The sequence below is a fragment of the Phytophthora parasitica genome (assembly GCF_000247585.1).
Source record: "Phytophthora parasitica INRA-310 unplaced genomic scaffold supercont2.4, whole genome shotgun sequence".
Lineage (NCBI taxonomy): Eukaryota > Oomycota > Peronosporomycetes > Peronosporales > Peronosporaceae > Phytophthora > Phytophthora nicotianae.
In genome coordinates this window covers 1,418,947-1,436,584 of record NW_008648990.1, presented here as the reverse complement: position 1 = coordinate 1,436,584, position 17,638 = coordinate 1,418,947, and the positions used below count along the sequence as shown (strand labels likewise).

The 17,638-nt window shown below is 47.2% G+C and overlaps 8 protein-coding genes across 8 annotated transcripts; 3 read left to right on the top strand and 5 right to left on the bottom strand.

The window, feature by feature from the left end:
• Positions 1 to 52: 52 nt before the first annotated feature.
• PPTG_03398 (hypothetical protein) lies at positions 53 to 1,795 on the top strand (the record flags this gene model as incomplete). Its single annotated transcript, XM_008896074.1, has 4 exons — positions 53 to 414; positions 477 to 980; positions 1,033 to 1,297; positions 1,422 to 1,795. The coding sequence occupies 4 exons, from the start codon at positions 53 to 55 to the stop codon at positions 1,785 to 1,787; spliced, it is 1,497 nt and encodes a 498-aa protein (XP_008894322.1). The 3' UTR covers positions 1,788 to 1,795.
• A 16-nt stretch (positions 1,796 to 1,811) lies between these two features.
• PPTG_03397 (hypothetical protein) lies at positions 1,812 to 3,079 on the bottom strand. The gene has a single exon (XM_008896073.1). It carries the CDS (start codon positions 2,820 to 2,822, stop codon positions 1,890 to 1,892), a length of 933 nt encoding a protein of 310 aa, XP_008894321.1. The 5' UTR covers positions 2,823 to 3,079; the 3' UTR covers positions 1,812 to 1,889.
• Positions 3,080 to 3,399: 320 nt separating this feature from the next.
• On the bottom strand, positions 3,400 to 4,887 carry PPTG_03396 (hypothetical protein). The gene has a single exon (XM_008896072.1). The coding sequence runs from the start codon at positions 4,836 to 4,838 to the stop codon at positions 3,726 to 3,728; it is 1,113 nt and encodes a 370-aa protein (XP_008894320.1). The 5' UTR covers positions 4,839 to 4,887; the 3' UTR covers positions 3,400 to 3,725.
• Positions 4,888 to 6,284: 1,397 nt separating this feature from the next.
• Positions 6,285 to 6,407, top strand: PPTG_21282 (hypothetical protein; the record flags this gene model as incomplete). Its single annotated transcript, XM_008896535.1, has 1 exon — positions 6,285 to 6,407. One exon carries the CDS (start codon positions 6,285 to 6,287, stop codon positions 6,405 to 6,407), a length of 123 nt encoding a protein of 40 aa, XP_008894783.1.
• Positions 6,408 to 8,055: 1,648 nt separating this feature from the next.
• Positions 8,056 to 9,518, top strand: PPTG_03395 (hypothetical protein; the record flags this gene model as incomplete). The annotated part of the gene is made up of 2 exons (XM_008896071.1): positions 8,056 to 9,153; positions 9,207 to 9,518. 2 exons carry the CDS (start codon positions 8,056 to 8,058, stop codon positions 9,210 to 9,212), a joined length of 1,104 nt encoding a protein of 367 aa, XP_008894319.1. The 3' UTR covers positions 9,213 to 9,518.
• A 462-nt stretch (positions 9,519 to 9,980) lies between these two features.
• PPTG_03394 (hypothetical protein) lies at positions 9,981 to 10,971 on the bottom strand. Its single transcript, XM_008896070.1, has one exon. The coding sequence runs from the start codon at positions 10,884 to 10,886 to the stop codon at positions 10,137 to 10,139; it is 750 nt and encodes a 249-aa protein (XP_008894318.1). The 5' UTR covers positions 10,887 to 10,971; the 3' UTR covers positions 9,981 to 10,136.
• An 816-nt stretch (positions 10,972 to 11,787) lies between these two features.
• Positions 11,788 to 12,755, bottom strand: PPTG_03393 (hypothetical protein; the record flags this gene model as incomplete). Its single annotated transcript, XM_008896069.1, has 2 exons — positions 11,788 to 12,351; positions 12,414 to 12,755. The coding sequence occupies 2 exons, from the start codon at positions 12,753 to 12,755 to the stop codon at positions 11,788 to 11,790; spliced, it is 906 nt and encodes a 301-aa protein (XP_008894317.1).
• Positions 12,756 to 13,424: 669 nt separating this feature from the next.
• Positions 13,425 to 14,105, bottom strand: PPTG_03392 (hypothetical protein; the record flags this gene model as incomplete). The annotated part of the gene is made up of 2 exons (XM_008896068.1): positions 13,425 to 13,926; positions 14,023 to 14,105. 2 exons carry the CDS (start codon positions 14,103 to 14,105, stop codon positions 13,425 to 13,427), a joined length of 585 nt encoding a protein of 194 aa, XP_008894316.1.
• Positions 14,106 to 17,638: the final 3,533 nt, after the last annotated feature.

Below are 17,638 nucleotides of genomic sequence, written 5' to 3'. Positions count from 1 at the left end.
GCTCACTTTGCAATTTACAGCACGCCACCAACCACCTACTCGCCACTACGCCATGTCTGAAGCCTCGCTGATGCCTTCCCAGCGCTCTCAGAGCAGCTTCACCCCGAAGCAGATCGCTGAGTTTTACTTCAAGCCTTACCTGACGGAGGATGGGGACCCGACTGGTCTTCAGGTGTGTAAGGCCTGCGGCAAGACCCGCAAGCACGTCCCCAGGACGGGTTACACGAACTTGGTGTCTCACGTGAAGGCGGCACACCCCCGGTTTGAGCTGGAGATGGAAGACGCCAGCATCGCCGCCACGGGATCATTGCTCCCGTGGGTTCGCCAGAAGGCATCGAACCGGTATGCCTGGCTCGAGTGGGTTATCAGTGCAAACCTCCCTCTTTCATTTGTTGAAATGGAGTCCACTAGAAGGTTCGTATTGGTTAAAACTGTGTTTTTCTGTTGAATGTTACCACTTGGCTACTTTGTGTTAGGTACACCAAGTTACCCCCGGTGTGTCGCAATACACTGCGGGCCAACATGGAAGGTGTCACCAAGGCGGTGGAGATCAAGATCGGCAACGAGATGCCCGACAAGTTCGGGCTGCTGCTGGACGGGTGGACGCACGGCACGGAGCATTACCTCGGTGTCTTTGCGTGCTACGAGACGCCCTCCGGTCCGCAGTACCCTCTGCTCTCCCTGGCTCCGATTGTGGTCGATGCAGCCGGCAGGTTTGACGCCGAGACGCACATGGCTGCGCTTGCTGCTTTTCTACCCTATTTTGGCAAGGACCTGTCTAACTGCATATTTTTGGTTGGAGACAACTGTGCAGTCAACAAGCGCCTCGCTCGGCTCATGGGAATCCCGCTGGTCGGCTGTGCCAGCCACCGGCTCAACCTCGCCGTTCGGACACTGCTCGAGCCGCACGAAGCCGATCTGGAGCAAGTCCAGTCTCTGATGAAGCGTCTTCGTACTCTGACTCAAGCTGCCAAGCTGCGGTACGATTTGTTTTTTATTTTATTTTTCTTTTATACTAAGTTTTGTATGAAGGTTGAAGACGTCTCTCAAGCCGAAACTGCGTCAGGAGACGAGATGGGGTTCGACCTACGCCATGCTCGCGCGCTACTTCGCTTTGCGCGAGTTTATCAGCGCGGATGACGAGGATCTTGCCGACTTGATGCCGTCGCCGGCTGCGAACCGGCGATTGAAGGCGCTCTTGCTTGAGTTAGCAGACGTAGAATCGGTGTCGATGAAGTTGCAATCCGAGGATCTCAACCTCTTGGATGCACGCGACTTGCTCGATGGCCTGCTGGAAGTAAAGCCAAGCTTCCGCCATTAGCTCGGTAAGTGTTTATATCTAATGTTTGGTGTTTTGCTTATCTTGCTAAAAAAAAAAACTTTTTTCAGCCCCGGAAGCGGATATCGTCGCTGCTCCCGAGTTTGAAAGCGCCGTGATTAAAGTCCTGGGAGGTCGAGCGAAGCTGCTCTCGCGTGCTGAAAAGGCTGCGCTAAAGCCGTTTGAACGTAAGACGGCCGAAGCCGCCGATGTGACCGAGAAGACGGCCAAGGTGGGGTTTGCGGACAGGATTTTGAAGCGCAGGAAGGTGCAAGAAGACAAGAGCGCCTACAGTCAGCTAAACGCGATTCCGCCGACGTCGAATGCAGCTGAGCGGCTGTTCAGCATGGCGCGTATGGTGCTGAGGTACGAGCGAAACCGGTTGTCGCCTCTCATGCTAGAGATGTTGCTGTTCTTGAAGTTGAACAGCAAGTACTGGGACGTCACAATGGTTGACGCAGTTATCTAGGAAAACACAACCAACATGGTCACTCGTTGTTCCTACTAGTTATTTATTTTCTGGTGTTGTCGTTCACCATACTTATTTGCAGTTCCTAGCAGTCCCTCGCCGCTATTTATTGTCGCCGGAGAAATAGGTAACAGTAATATTTTGAGCAACCCTGGTCAATATGAACACGTAGAAAGCGCTTTTGGGAGAGCTTTCGTTGAGCAACCAACGACTGTACCGTTCGTCCTGCAACTGGTTCGCCAATTTTACAGTACTCGGGTTCGTCATTGCTTTCTCGACTATTCTGGCCACATCGTGATCTTGGTAATATCTGTGGATTGAAGTCAGCAAGCTCTCTTTCTTGTCGGGGTTCTTGTCGTTGAAGGTCTTGAGGTAGTTGAACCAAGTTGTGAACAGCGGAGTGCTGAAAAATTCATCTCCTGTCTTATCAAGATTAAGCGCCTTGAAGACATACGTGGGAGAGTGATTGCTGCTCAGCAACTTCTGAATCTGTTCAGCTTGCAATTTGGAGGCGAGTTTCTCTGTTGATTGGACCTTCTTCGCAGCTTCAAGCATACCAAAAACAGCATCATCGCCGTAGTGAGTTACAATTGGAGGGATCATGGACGCTTTGTTTGCTGGGTTCTTGGCATTAAATTCATCCACGTATTTGGTCCAAGCGATAAACTGCGGGTTCGTCAGTAGTTCATCCACTTTGGAGTCGACCATGAACATCTTAAAGACATAACCCGGGGTTTTACCGTCGTTGATCCACCTCTGAATTTGCTCCATCCTAAGTTTCCTGGCTAGCGCCTCGGTGGTGGAGGCCTTCTTCGCCATCTCGAGGACTCTTGACAGACCTTCGTCACTGTAAAGGGTCAATAAGGACGGGATCATCGATTCCTTCTTCGTAGGGTTCTTTTCATTAAAGTCGTCCACGTACTTCACCCAAGTGTTAAATCCGAGGTAGCCAAAAACCGTGTTTTCAATCTTGTCGAAATGAGGCTCATTAAACCTGTCAAGCTGAAGCTGCTTATAAACCTCGCCTGGAGTCATTCCTTTGTCCTGCCATCTCTGGATCTGCCGAGCCTGTAACGTGCTAACTCTCCCGCCGAGGCTCTGCGCTGCACTGAATGTATGTGGGAATGTTTCGTCGGGGAAGTTTTGTTGGCCGGGTTTTGGTTTCACAAACAGAGATTTGATCTTCTTCGTCAGAGATTTAACCAGCGCTTTAATCTTATCAAGACCGAGAGTGCTACTGATGCCTCTTTCCTCGTTGTTCTCGTCTCTCAAGTATCAACCGATGTGGTTCTTTGCGAATACGCGGGTGAAGTTTGGAGTGTTTTGTCTCACCAACTTGGAGTTCGCAACCGCTGGGGTAGCGTCGACGTTGAAAAAGAGGAAAACTGAATACAGCAACACAACGCAGTAGAGAGGATTCTTGATCAAGCGCCCTCGGAAATTTACTGGCGAATTGCGAAGTGAAGCTATACTGTATAGATGATCTAGCAGTTCACCGGTGGTAGCAGCAGTGCTTAGTCACGTTCAGATTGAAGCAACCGGCGGGGTAGGCCTGCTCAGCAGTCATGAATTCCAGCTGATTTTGTGGGCTCACTTCGATCCCAGGTAGATAAAAGTAGTCTGCAATCACGATGAAGAATGCTGACGAGTACAAAAATCACACTATATGGCACAATTGAACAATCTCAGCATCTTGCTGATTTTTTTTTTCAGCTTGGATTCAGGCAGCGAATCATATTCTGAGTCAAGGCACATTAGCTCCGATGGCATCAAGACACGAATTATACCGAGACAGCAAAATCAACTCAACAATCTAGCTTCCTGTTGGTCCCGGCTGCAACATTTGTACACAAGATCTGACGTACGTACTATTAACTCGTCCATTTAAAAGCAATCACCGCTTGCTATGATCATGATGAGCCACTGCGAAAGAACCCGTCATGCGGGTAATCGACTGATGTTGGTCAATGCTTTATCAAGTAGTGTGTTCTCCATGGTGGTCACGATGTGCATCAAGACTCCTTTGCTGTCTTCATGCAACACCTTATGGAACGCGTTCACAACCGACGACTCTGGTGCTGGTCCGCTGAAAGGAACCGAAACGCGACGAACGCAAATTTCAACTACAGTCCCAGGCTCATTTGCATCTTCAGACGGAAAGAATCGGCACCAACCTGTTTCATCCGTTTTCGCACCCCGGTAAAACCCATCTCCGTCGGCAATGAGCTTCCAGCAGAACGATAGTTGAGTGTCTTGGACGAATCGGCGGCTTATAAAGCGTTGCAGTCTCGACCCTGTCTCTCCGGTTTCCTGCTTATCCGTGTCGACGAAGCTCGCTATAATCGTGTTATCCGGATAGTTGGCGTCTTGGTAGTGCACATAGTCTTGTCTATCGCTGAAAAGCTGCTGGCCGATCTGCCAAAAGATGTAACTCGTTTCAGATACGCTCGATGGCAAAACGAGTCTGGATCGTGGGTAGAAAGCTTCCGCAGCAACGCCAGACTCTCGTTTGTGGACAAGTTTATTGGTATGAAAGACTTCATCCATTTGCAAGAGTCTTGCCTCAAGCTCTTGGATGTACCAGTTGAAAGGAACTGCTAGTTCCGTGTCGAAGAAGACCATCGAGCTGTTAACTCGTTCTGCCAGGATCTCACGCATTGCGTTAATATACATGGCTTGGTTGTTCACGACAAAGCGTAGCTGCTGCTGCTGAACTTCAGTGTCATTGCGTTCCACTCGCAGCCGAGTAGCAAGGTCTCTCCAAAGAAGGTAACACGACGATCGGGTAGCGTCTTCTTTCGCCTTCTTCGCTCTTTTCAACTGGCGGAGGCGCGACAATTTTAGGCGTAGCTCTACCTCTTGCCGTCGCAGTTCGTCACGCTGGGCTTTCTTATTAAGGCGATAGTTTCGGCAGTTTGCTATCCCTCGAGTATTGTGCATACCAACGATGACGTTGCGGGTGGTTCTTGCAGGGTTATCGACGGTCTGCGAGCCCAGTAGTCTTTCGCCCTCCATTAAGAGAGCATCCAACGCCTCAAGTTGGCAGTTCATCTCGGTCGGTGCTTGAGTCTGGTTGTGATTGATTCTGGTTCCGGCGCTTTTTGCGTTATGACTAAGACGTCACCAGCGCGTGAGCTTTGAAAACGCTACGTCATATGATACGGAAGGTATTGTAAACTGTGTTCGCGTGAGTGGATAGATGACCTGGCTCAGAACATGTGAAAACTAGCCTCACGCCATCGCTGTTTACAATCACATCGTTTTTACTGGTTCGTGAACAAGAGCTTCCATAGTTCGTGAAGACTTCGGTTTAGAGCGTAAGCGTCAAGTGCTTGCCTTTGTACCGAATCACCAATCCCACAAGCTTGCTCCGCAATGATCTTTATGCGGCCAAGGTTAGTGGAATCCACAGCAGGATTCCGTGCTCGTCCTTGTGTACAAGGATTTGAGCTACTTGTGCTGTTCCTTTGTTGAAGTTACGTGATGAAATCGTTCTTGCAACAAAATATGCTGTAGTACGATCAGTGTATTTGGTCGTCGAACATTCAGAATTCACGCAATCGATCTTGATTCGTCACGCGCGAATCATCGCCTTGATGATTTGAAGTGATTCGCGCGTGACGAATCAAAACTGAGTAAGAGTGATTGTATATGTACTATCATTCTGACTAATTGTTGACACCTAGCAAATTTTTGTATAAGGAAATCTTACAATAGAAACCCACTACGCCATTCTAACCTTTTACGTCAAAGATGACACGCTGCGTCTTGCTAAGATATCGGATAACGCTCTCTCCAGTCCGCATTTCAAAGTTTACGCTAAGAGCTTAAAGATACTCGACTGGACGTACCCCGAAGAGCACACCACCGTAGTCGCGGGTTTTCTAGCCTACCAGACATACAAACGCCTGCATGTATTGCGACTCAAACCCCTCTCAACCCACGGAAAGCCACCATCTGGGGAATGCTTTGCACAAATTATGGATGTACATGTAAGCGAAAGGAGACGTCTCTTGGTTGCCAATATAGGTCACAATCCGATTTTCAGCTCAGACGCATTCACCAGTACATGTACTATCCCTCGGCCTTTTTTCGAGCGCGCGTGTGTGCCTACATACCGGTATACAAATTTATGCGCTGTGACTGGACTGCGCAGTGCATCATTACCCAAGCGAATAATTTCATGTTTCAATGACATTATTCATCCATGTTAGGAATGTGCTTTTAACACGTTACTCATGTTTAATCCGGCAAACTTGGTTACTCAAAGAGTCGGATTAGCCACTGCCTAATAGCCACAGCACGCAGCATCCAGAGCATGTCAGGCAACAGGTCACTATTCACGTATTGCGCTAAGGGTGCACACCACAGAAAAATCGATATCACGCTAATATTCTGCACAGCGAAGATATTCGTGTTTGTTCATGGAGGAATACGAAATCCATTGAAGACTAAAGGCAATTAAAGAAAAGCAACAAAATGTATGAGCACCAATAAATGGAGCTGTCCAGCAAAGTACAAGGCGTCCAAGACGCAGGAGAGATGGCGTACGAGGACAAGATGGCGTTCATGACGGATAAACGTTGTCACTGGAGATACCTCGAGGATGAGCCTAGGTGAAGTAACTAGCACGGTGTAGATTCTTCTATTTTGATGCCATGAAGAGTCTGAAAACAAGTCGCGTTATACTGCTTATCGTGACGACAGAAGCAAGTTAAGTGTGAGTGCCAAGAAGATGAATTCTAAGTAGATTGGCAAAAGCCGACAACCTGTTCGAATTCAACGCTTTTAAACACACAGCACCCCATCTCTTAGCTCTCAGAGCTCACCTAACGCAAAATACAGAATTACTAGATGCGCACGCTCATGAAAACAAATCGCTACATCTTCAAGACGGGAGCTCGCAAATTGATGTGCTAAAACAGATTGTTTGTCCACTAACAGCTCGAAAACTCCTCGAAGATGAATTAGTCGCATGCTAAGTATTTAAGACACCCCTCCACTACCATTTACTCGATTTTCGGACTTATATGACCCCCCGTCGCCTAAACTTGTTTGTGCCAACACCGCGCTCAGGATTCCGCTTTCCGCATTGCAGACACTATGAATTCCGCCAAATCCGCTAAGAATTAAGCTTTTCCAAAGCAAAGTGGTAAGCAGGACTCCAGCTTACCACTTTGCTTCGTAAAAGCCTGGAGGTCTATTCATCTGCGTGTCTCCGACGTGATATGATATTAAAATGACAACAATGCTATATGAGAGACTTACGTATATTATACTATACGATGTATTAACATACAAAACTTAGATATAATAATGTGAGGCCTCGGATAATTGGCACTCCCTTCTCTTTTTATCAAGTCCTTCACAAGTCCAACATACAAGCTTCCTTCCAAGATTCTCTACCTACATATATTCTCCTCTCCTCAGCTGCCCTAACACCTCTGCAAATCCCTTACTTCAACAGAAGCTAATCGTCAGGCGTTCGTGTAGCTGGGAAACACTACTTATTAATAGAGCTAATGTGGTAATACTGCCTAACCAGCAGTATCACAAGCGCAATCCAGAACGGCCGGTGCGCAATCTGATTTGAGCATGTGGCCGCGAGAATACGATGCAACGCCACTTTACTCAACAACTGGCTGCTGCAATGTGAAAGTTGCGTATGCATTACACCCTCCGCCGCAGCCTGTACTCTCCCGGTTACTCAGTGAAGTCCAATAAAGTAGCTCATTTTTTTTTATCTGGTGTACATGGATTTCGTCGTGTAGATTAGGACTTTGCTGAGTTCAAAAGTCATCTGCTTATTGAGTTACATCTCCAACAGGTGATGCAGAAGTTACTTTCAAATATATAGGCTACTCAGTAGTTGATTTTAGGCTCTAATAGATGAACACTACGCTATACGCCACGCGAGTATAAAACAGGTTCCTCCAAAATGTTGACGCAGGGATGGAAAACATCGAGCTTGAGTAAACGTCTTTTTCTGTTTAACTATGAATAGGTCGAAACGAACAAAATGCACATACACATACAGTACGTAACTCTAGAATATCGATATGCTGGTGAGCAGACGCGACCTTGGGGTCTCCAAATGAAAGGTAGGCACAACACACGTTTAGTAGTCCTATCCCCAAATGATGAGTCACGCTTCAGTGTGTCGGTTAAGCTTACAGCTGGCGGTACCACGTAATCAGCCGAACGCGTAAACTCGAACCATTGAGGGCCCACAAGCAACATTAGCTGCATTACCAAATTTGCTGTTATCATGACAGACTCGATAACGGTTGACGATGCCTTTGTAAACGAACTAGTTACATTCTTGGATTCTGATACGCTGGTGCTCTCTGGGATCGAGCGCTCAATTGAATCAAATCAAGTCGCCTTAGACAGCGGGTACTCCTTCGACGTGCTGATTGCTAGTGATCCTCGGTTTGACAGTGCATCAGGGAGCTGTTGCAGTAATGGCAACGAGAATGACGCAGCAGTCAAAACCATTTTGCGCGAGAAGGAGACCAAGCGACGTCGAATTTACCGCCAGAAGCTAAAAGACGAGCGAGACACGTTACAGGCCCAAGTCGTGGGGTTGACATTGGCGCTGGATAAGTTGAAACAAGCTGCACGGGATCGCAAGGTCATGCAAGAGAAGGCAGAACAACTGATGTATGGAGACAAATGCTACGCTGGCAAGTGGAAAACACTTGCTGTGTGGGAGTGGGAGTCGCTATGTCAGGCTCAGGATGAGCAGAAGCGCCTTCAAGCCGCCATCACCACCCACACAAAACTCGTCAAGGACCTCCAGAAAGTTATTTACAAGAGGATCACGAAGACCGACCATGAAAGTCCTATTCTATCCCAAATACCAACGATGGAACCTCCGGATGGTGTCATATATGACGCCTACATTCAAGAGTTGGACTTAAACTATACTCAAATCGATGCTGTGTACCGTTCCTTGGACATCAACTCGATGGCCCAGGATATAACGAATCTCGTGAAAATGAATCCGGCAGACGGTTGTATGAACGAATTACTACACGTGAATAAGAGGGTCCTTCCCTTTGCCTTCCTGTCGACGTGCCAAATGTTCTGGAATCTAGCAGGTCTGGCACACCGACAACTCGATCGAGTATCGTACGGAGATATGGAGGAACCGGAGAATACCATAGCATTCAAGTTTCGCATTTCAACTATGATGGACACAGGCGCCATTGTCTCGATGCGGAAACGTTTTGTTGCGCGCCGGTACTTCAAATCCGATTGCTTCGTGTATATCTGGAAAATCTTTGTCGAGGGTGAAGGAGTCTTTAAGGGATTGCATTCCGAAGAATCAGGTTGGTGTCGCCTTCAGCCGTCTGCTTCTCAGGTCAGTACTTCATTGGAGATGCTTGTTCGTCGGTCACCAATGTACTACCGCAGGGCTGAAAGGAAACAGACTGCAAAACACTTTGAAGACATTCTACGAGGCTCTGTCAATGAAGATCAACAGATTTTTATGCACGGTCTTGAGAAACTCAAGGTAGACAACGGTGGTGCATTTTGCTGTTGATGAAGCCAATTCACTGAATATGATACATCTTGTGCTACTAGCTTGAGTGCGTGGCTTCAACTTCATAGCTGTCGAATATACGTTGCGCATTTTAGACCGCCGACCTAGTGCTCCAAACACATTGATACATGATGTTCCGTCAAACTCTATGTGTTTTCTTTAAAAGATTTTTAACTAAAGTGCAAATGAGTTTTGGGCTTTTTGAAGCGTAAACATCTAAGCTAGATGTGTACTTAACCTTCTCTGTTACAAAGTCAACATTTCTTTTCAATTCGCACCACCGCATTTGTGTGGCCCATCTGATACTTTGTTAGCATTTCGTTTGACGTGAACATCCCAAAGTTATCAAGTGAGAACATATATTATTAGTGCTTGCTCGGTTGTTCTTTCAGCATCACTGATGCATTAGAACCCAACACAACAGGATATATATTATCAACATGAACTGTCGATGATGAGAAGGATCTAGAAATCAACGCACTGGATGATATCAAAAGCCGCATATATGCTATGTGAGCATACGTTTAGCACTCTAGCGCAATCGACGATTCCGGGAGAAGCTTTACAATGCCATATGCTGTTACGGAGTTTCGCCGTAGTTAATTCTCCAACAGCGAATCGTATTTTGTTGTCGTCTCCAACAAAATGTTCGTGTTAGCCTTAAGAACAACATATTGGATCACACGTATGTACCGTGTACACTAGAATAATTATTTCGAAAGAATCATGCATGAGTACACCAAATTCTGCCAAATACAGCAAAACAACATGATTTCCACTGAGAAATCGTTTTCGCGAACTCACATCTTGCGCAACTCTTTTTCCAAGCCCAATGCTATTTCCTGCGTTCTGGGATTCTTCCGTGCCGCAACAAGCATATTCTCCAGAGCGTCGTCGGTGTAGTAGACTCGGAGAACTGAAGCCATCGTCTCTTGCTTATCGAAGTTCTTTGTATTGAATGCTTTCAGGAAATTTTTCCACAGCTTGAAATCCGGACTCGACAGAAGATCATCCGCAACCTTGTCAAGATGCAAGAGATAGAAGGTACCATCGGGATGTTTCCCAAGACGGAGAACATCATCTGCTCCAGGTTTGTTCAATTTAAAGTGATAGAAAGCGTCACTAGGAGAAGTCCCTGTGCGAAGCCTATAGTCGAGTCGTTCGGCCTGCAATTGTTTGGCGAGTTGTACAGTCCTCGGGTTCTTCATCACACTCTCGCCTACGACTATCCATGCCAAGTCTAAATCTTGGTAATATCTGTGAAACGAATAATGTAAGCTCTCCTTCATGCTGGGATTGGCGCCGTTGAAGTCGCTGAAATAGCTGAGCCAGCTCTTGAAGAATGGGCTGCTGAAAACAGCTTCCTCGTTCTTATCAAGATCGAACAACTTAAAAACATCCGAGGGTGTTTTCTTACTGCTTAGCCAACCCTGAATCTGCTCATTCTGCAATTTGGAGGCGAGTTTCTCTGTGGTTGGAACCTTCTTTGCAGCTTCAAGCATATTAAGCAACACTTTGTCACCGTAGCCTACTGTCAAAATAGGACCCATTGTGGACAGGTGATACCGACGTCACCAGAAGAGCAGCCGACGGCGATGCAGGTCCGCGCCGCCGAGATCATTGACCTGACCGACGAGTGAAGAAAGTGAGGTTGAAGTGGATTACGGGCAGCCGGTGACTGAGAAGTACCGGTTGGTACTACGGCACTACGGGCACCGGGCAGAGGACGTTGAAGCTAACGGATACCAGAGAGGGTGGAAGATCGCGGGGAGGGACGACACGACAAGCGGAAAAGGGACCAGACTATATGAACCAGGAAGAAGACATCGACTAGCAACGGATGAACCAGAAAGGGGCCAGCAAGGAGCCGTTTAGCATGAATATCGAAGGGAGCAGCGGACACTATAGTAAAGATAGGATTAGCTACAGTGAGCAGTAGTTAGCGTTGGGGCCGCGGCCGCGACCCTACCGCTCAGTTGCAATTCTGCACGCTCAGGCAGAAGATAGCGGCTAAGAAACGTATTCCTGTGAGGTTCTGTGGCAATTCGGGCCAGCCTTACCCAACAGCAGCGGAGGTTTCTGGAAGGGCGGCTCCATTTCGACAGCAATACAGGCTGGTGGGGACCTTTTGGACTAATTGGCAAGGTAGGCATAGAGTTCAGCGGTTGCGGTGACGAAGGAGGGTGGGCAGAGTGGCGGGGATCACGGCTAGCATCCGTGCAAGTTGTGATGCGTATCGTTCGCGTCTCGACTATCGAATGCACCTGGAGTGAGTGAAAGGTGTCATTCAATCTGTATGTTACACGTTATATAATGGGAGTGCATGAGGACGGGCAACGGGACCCCCGTACCCTTAGCTGCCGGAAATGTCTTCTCTCTAGCCGTCTCTGTGGACAGAATATCCGCGGGTTGGTCACCGGTATCATGCTACTTCTAGCTCCGGCTCGTATGTCACCTGGCTCCCTTCGGTTGGACTCCATACGTGAAAGGACGGGTTGCCGATACCATCAAGACGTTATCCAATGGGCTCTGAGCTTTCACATATTTAGTCCAAGTGAGAAAGAGAGGACTCGTGAGTATGTCATCCACATGGACTTCAGCCGAGAACAGCTTGAAGACGCTGTCACGGTACTCCCACGGCGTCTTCATTTGTTCGGTCCTCAGTCTCGTGGCCAGTGCCTTTGTGGATGGGTCCTTTTTCGCCAATTCGAGCATGACGTAGGGCTGTTGAGCACCTTTGAGTCGCACCAAGGTTGGAATGATTGACTTTGCTTTTGTCGGGAATCTTGTTGCGAAATGACCCATGTATTCCACCCAAATGTTGAAAGACGGATTACCGAGATCTCTCATCCATCCAAGTCGAAGCAGGTTGAACAAATCGTCTGGAGATTTTTCTGCTTTCAGCCAGCCTTGGATCATAACATTCTGTAGCTTGGTAGCAATATCCTTGGTACTCGGTATTTGCCTCGCTGCAGCGAGCATCTTGACGAGAGTCTCCTCTGGGATACCTTCCAGCTTCGCCCAAATATACGTACTGGGGTCTTGGTACGAACTCTCTTCTTGTTAACATAGTGAACCCATGCCGGAAACAAAGGATTCTCGAACAGTTTATCCGCTGCTTGCACGCGCTTGATCGTTTCAAAAACCAGGTCTGGGGATTGTTTATCTTTGGCCCACTGCTTCAGTGTTTTCTGGGTGGTTTCCTGGGTGGTTTCCTGGGCGGATTTTGACATTGTTAACCAAGATTTGACCTTATCGGTGATGCCTCTCTCTTCGTCTTTCTCGTAGTGCGAGTTGTCGAGTGTCAGATGAGTAGGTTTCTCCAACGTGGGGCTCAAATTCGTTGAGTTAGGCTTTACACGAACAATGACAAAGGCGATGGCTACGTACACCAACACGACGTAGCAGACCCCAGGCATAATTAAACACCTTCGTCGAAATCTGAAACTACGGGCTCGTTTCGAAGAATGGAAAGTGCACTGCGGCTGCGCTGAGTGAACAACCGAAACTTATTGCCATCAACCAATGATGATGCAGCATTTTTCTCTGCATCATCATAAGTAGCATGCCAATCTGCATCAAATTTTATGCTGTAGCAGTACATGCGCTGTCTACATGGAAAACAGATCCGCGTTTACTTGTCGTACGTTCAAGTTGAGGAGGTCACTTTTTTTTTCGCTTTTTGGCATACTTCTTTTTTATTTTAACTACGAAGTAGGTGCCTGCGTAGCGATAAATGCAGCATCGGTCCAGTTTATCTACCAAAAATCTACCCCAAATCATATTCGAACGAGTGGCCGTGATTATAATCTTTGGAAAAAGGTGAGTTAATTGACATTTGTGGAAAAACGATTATTAAATCTATGCAGCTCTATTCACAATCCATTTTCAGAAGCAATAAGAAAGAAAAAAAGTTGCACATATGAATTTTTTATACAAATGCTAATTAACTCACCTTTCTGAAAAGATGCATAATCATGCCCATCAGCCCTACGAAAAAGAACGAAGCATCATTCGGTCGCTCATTCTTCGTAGCCATTCGGAATACCGTATATAGCAGAAAAACGCACCCACCACAAGTCGGTATTTTAGTTTCGACGATTTTTGGAGGAAAATAACTTCTTAGGCTTTTTCTGAACCATCCACTCCATGGTCTCTTTGTCCAGCGCCTGGTACATCTCGTGTGCCAATTTAGAGACATGCGAGTCAGCATTAGCCAACCGAGTATCTATACTGAGTTTACTGCTCATTATAGTCTTGACCTTGTCGAAATCGAGCTCTCCAGCGATTTGTCCTTCCCAGAAGTAGTTGGTCCAGTACGCCTCCGCAATCTCATCTAGCGGCTTACAACTATCGAACATAGCGATTAGGCGGCGCCGTTCGTCCTCCTCACACCTACCCACCGGTATCCTGAATGGTCGGAAGAAAGCTGTCTCGAGTGCCGAAAGCTGACGACAATAGGCTTCATATTTCTCTATGAAGACTTGCTTTTCGTGGGCTGTAGACCCACGGAAATTTGGTGGAGAGGTAGCGTCGGCATCGTTTGCACGCGCTTTCCGACCGACGTCCCATCCGGATTCCTTGAGGGCCCTTTTCGTCCATCACCACTGGCATCCTCCATATCAATGTCCACGTCACTCGGTGTGGCATTGCGAATGAGCCATCAGTGTTGTAAGCAATCCATACACCATGACGACGTGGAGTAGCCGGGACCATTGCGGCGCAGGTCTGTCGTAACCGGAGGCGTCACTCAGCGTCTCCCGCTGCATTAGCAGGAGCAGGGTGGTTTTGGCCCGGTGGTGGGGCCTCTCTTGGTCAGGAATCGTGAACTTCCATAGTGACAAGGATCAATTAGGCCGCAATGGCTCGCCCAAACGCAGCGGGTTGACTTGCGCACTTGAGGGGTTTCAGGGATCGCTTACGCAGCAAAGGCTCCACTTGCACAGTCTGAGAGGGGCTTGCTCAGCAGATCATTGGCAGAGCGAAGGGTCGTTTGCATTTTGTGTACATGATAAAATCTGGCTTTGTTCTGTGTCCTCGGTGTTCACGGTCGAGGATCTGCGGGCGACGAAGTAAATTGCAAAGTGCGTACTTCTCTGTCCGGCGAATTTATGCGAGTATCACCCCTTGCTCGATTAGTATGTCAGTTTTTTGTAGTTTTCTGCCACAGACCAGTCTAAATTAAAGTACAGATCAAGGTAAATTGCCACGTATTTTTTTTTGCTGTTCGTTAACTCCGTTTAGTGCGTAAATAGCTGCGCAAGAGTCGTCTGGTTTTCAAAGCGTCAAAGCCTCTTTTTTTCCGTAACTCTGCTTGGAGATAGCGTTATTATATCTAAATATTACTACGGTATCGTGAGCAATTTGTGCACCTTCACATCACTTGCTGCATCTAACAACGCACCTACGTACTGTGGGGTTGCCGTTTGAAAACGAGGTTTTACTCGGCTGAAATGAATTTTCACCTATCCCTTCCTTGATTTTATCCAATCACTTCCGTGTAAAATTTAAGGCTATTTTTTAAGCTGCGTTTTACTTCTGATCAAGAATCTGCTGCGTTATGGCGCTTACATCTGCACGATACGTCTTCTCAGGGAGACTGAGTGCTGTTACTGCGGCTCCATTGCGGTAAGCAACTTTGCCAACACGGTGTGAACTACGGTGGATTTACAACTACAGAGCCAGGACAGCGTCCCAGCTCCAGTGCTGCGCACTGTACCTCTTCAGCTCCTTTACGGTAACTGTTGGCTGTAAGCCATTGCAAACTGCTATTATACTAACCTGCTAATACATACTCAAGGGTTTTGGCGGCGGCTGAACTTCACTTCTGAATTTCCAGTTGAGAGCACAGCCGCCGTCTTTTGTCCCTGCGGACTCTGAGTCCCGCACTTCACTAGTGTTTACCTTTTGCTTCCAATGGTGAGCACGCGCAGCGCACGTGCTCGCCATAACGAACCTCACATGGAAGCTTGATATCGTTCCCACCCTCGTGTTTGATAATGCGATGATCTGCCCCAGCTCGTCGACCGTAAAACGTCGCTCGCGCTGAGTGTACGGTTGACGAGCTGCTGTCATTGTGTCTGAATTTCGAGGCATCTTGTCCGCGGGCTGCACAAAAGTGAATCCAGTGCCGCGAGCCACTAATTGCTGCCGTCTACCAGTCATTTAGAGCAGAATATTTTTAGCCAATGAAAAGCATGTAACATTTTGAGTGAAGTACAACCTACTACACTTACAACTTTGTGTGAAGCTTGCATAGCAATTTTGGTGGAGAAGTAGCTACGATCTCAGTTGTGAGATACTATCTACCTCAACGGAGTGAATAATTTTTGATGCAGGAACAACTCGGAAACATCATAACCCCGATGCTCATGGTCGGGACTTTTTTCCGCGTGCGTTTTCGCGGTTTTCCGCGTGTGTTCAATCAGACCTTGGTTTTGCGCGTGTGGTTATCCGCGTGTCGTTTATGTGGATTTCCGCGTGTGGGTTTCCACGTGTGGTTTTTAGCGTGATGCATTGATTTTCCGCGTGTGATATAATCAGTGTTATTTTGTATAATCTATTATTTCTTTGCTTCTATTTTAAAAACGTCCCTGTTAGTTTCACTTCTAGCGACCTCGGCTACGATCTTACTGATGGTTCACCTCCTCTACTAAACCTCAAGCGAGATGCAATCCTCAGACGACTCTGACGAGTTTGCTGGCGAAAGTGATTCATCCTATGAGTTTGACATCGCATTCTCCCCTTTACGACAGAGTGATAACGATGAAGATGACGATACCAGCCCATTAGTACCACCTGCGTCACCCCCTCCAACAGTTCTTTCTAAACCAATTGACTGGAATGAAACGTCGGTTTTAGGAACCTTCACATCTCGACAAGAAGCTAGAACTCATTTGGATACATCAGAGAGCTCCCGATTTAAGCACAAACACAACTACAAAACGAGGGATCACACAATTATCCAATACGACTGTAGCTCACACGAACACTGCGGACGGAAGGCGCGTATCCTCGTCTCGAAGATAAACCCTGGAGAATTTACACTTAAAGTGGCTGGGGAACACACAATTGCTGTTGCAGATCAACCACGCACCGGCATTGACAAAAGATTTAAAGTGGAGTGCGACAATTTATTGTTAGGTGGAGCTACACCCGCAAGATGCCTAGTACTGCTCAGAGAACGCTATGTCAATCAACCCGATCTTAAAAAGTTGCTTCCTGAAGTAGAACAGCTTTGAAACCGTAGCTCTGTGCTAAAAGACAAGGGCAGGTTCGACATCAAGACACTTGTAGAGGTTTTGGTTTGGGCGTCTCCGAAGATGTGCGACCCTAAAGAGGAGTTTTTACGGAAGGGAGAAGAAGCCACAACCGATGGTTTTTTTTTCAGCTTCCCTCCGCCTATCAAGATGAGCTCATTGTTCTTCATACCTTTCAAGAGAAACTTTCCGACGACGAGGTGTCTTTAGGGATTCTTTTTACCAGTCGTCGCCTTTTCCGCAATTTACTATTTGCACGAAAAGGCCATCGCCATCATGGCATCGTTGTTTCAGTGGACGGCACTTACCGTCTACATCACGGCGGTTGGACACTAGTTCCTTTCGGTACAATTGGTGTGATCTATGACTCTCGCCATGGATATTCTCACAGATTTTTTCCTATTGCATACTTATTTGTGCGTTCGGAGACGACTAAATCCTACGACGAACTCTTCAAAGTTATTCGAAACAAGTGCGTTGACTTCCTCGGCTGGAGCCTCAAAGTTCAATTTGGTACGCTCGATCACGCTGACTGTATTGCCGCTGCTTTTAAAATGAACTGGCCAAATATCGTTTTGCTAAGCTGTTGGCCTCATCTTAGTACCAACCTTACCAAAAAAATGGCACTTCTGAAGGACAGGACCAAAAACGAAGTCAATATTCGCAACCAGGTCAACTGCCTACAAAAGTCTCAATGCCCAATTCAGAGCTCTATGCACTTTAGTGATCAAAAATTGGATCGAACTTGGCGAGTTGGATATAGCCCAATGGTTTAAGGAAGAATACCTTGCAGCTGATTGGAAACTATGGTACTATTCTGCGAGCAAGGCCCCAGGAATTACTCCCAACCAGAATCCTATTGAAGCTCACAATCGCGATATTAAGCGTGTCGTTGGCCCAGAAATCAACGCTTCAACAGAGGTCGTACTCAACTCGTCTTTACCGCGAATACTGCCCTACTTCGGTTCCACTCGCGATAGCAAAGGCGTACCCATAATTAAACCGTATTTGGCTGGGCCTGTCTCGATAAAGGCAGCTAGGAA

Excerpts from the sequence above, each read along its gene's own strand:
- PPTG_03397 (XM_008896073.1), bottom strand. The coding sequence starts at position 2,822 with ATGACTCCAGGCGAGGTTTATAAGCAGCTTCAGCTTGACAGGTTTAAT.
- PPTG_03396 (XM_008896072.1), bottom strand. The coding sequence starts at position 4,838 with ATGAACTGCCAACTTGAGGCGTTGGATGCTCTCTTAATGGAGGGCGAA.
- PPTG_03394 (XM_008896070.1), bottom strand. The coding sequence starts at position 10,886 with ATGGGTCCTATTTTGACAGTAGGCTACGGTGACAAAGTGTTGCTTAAT.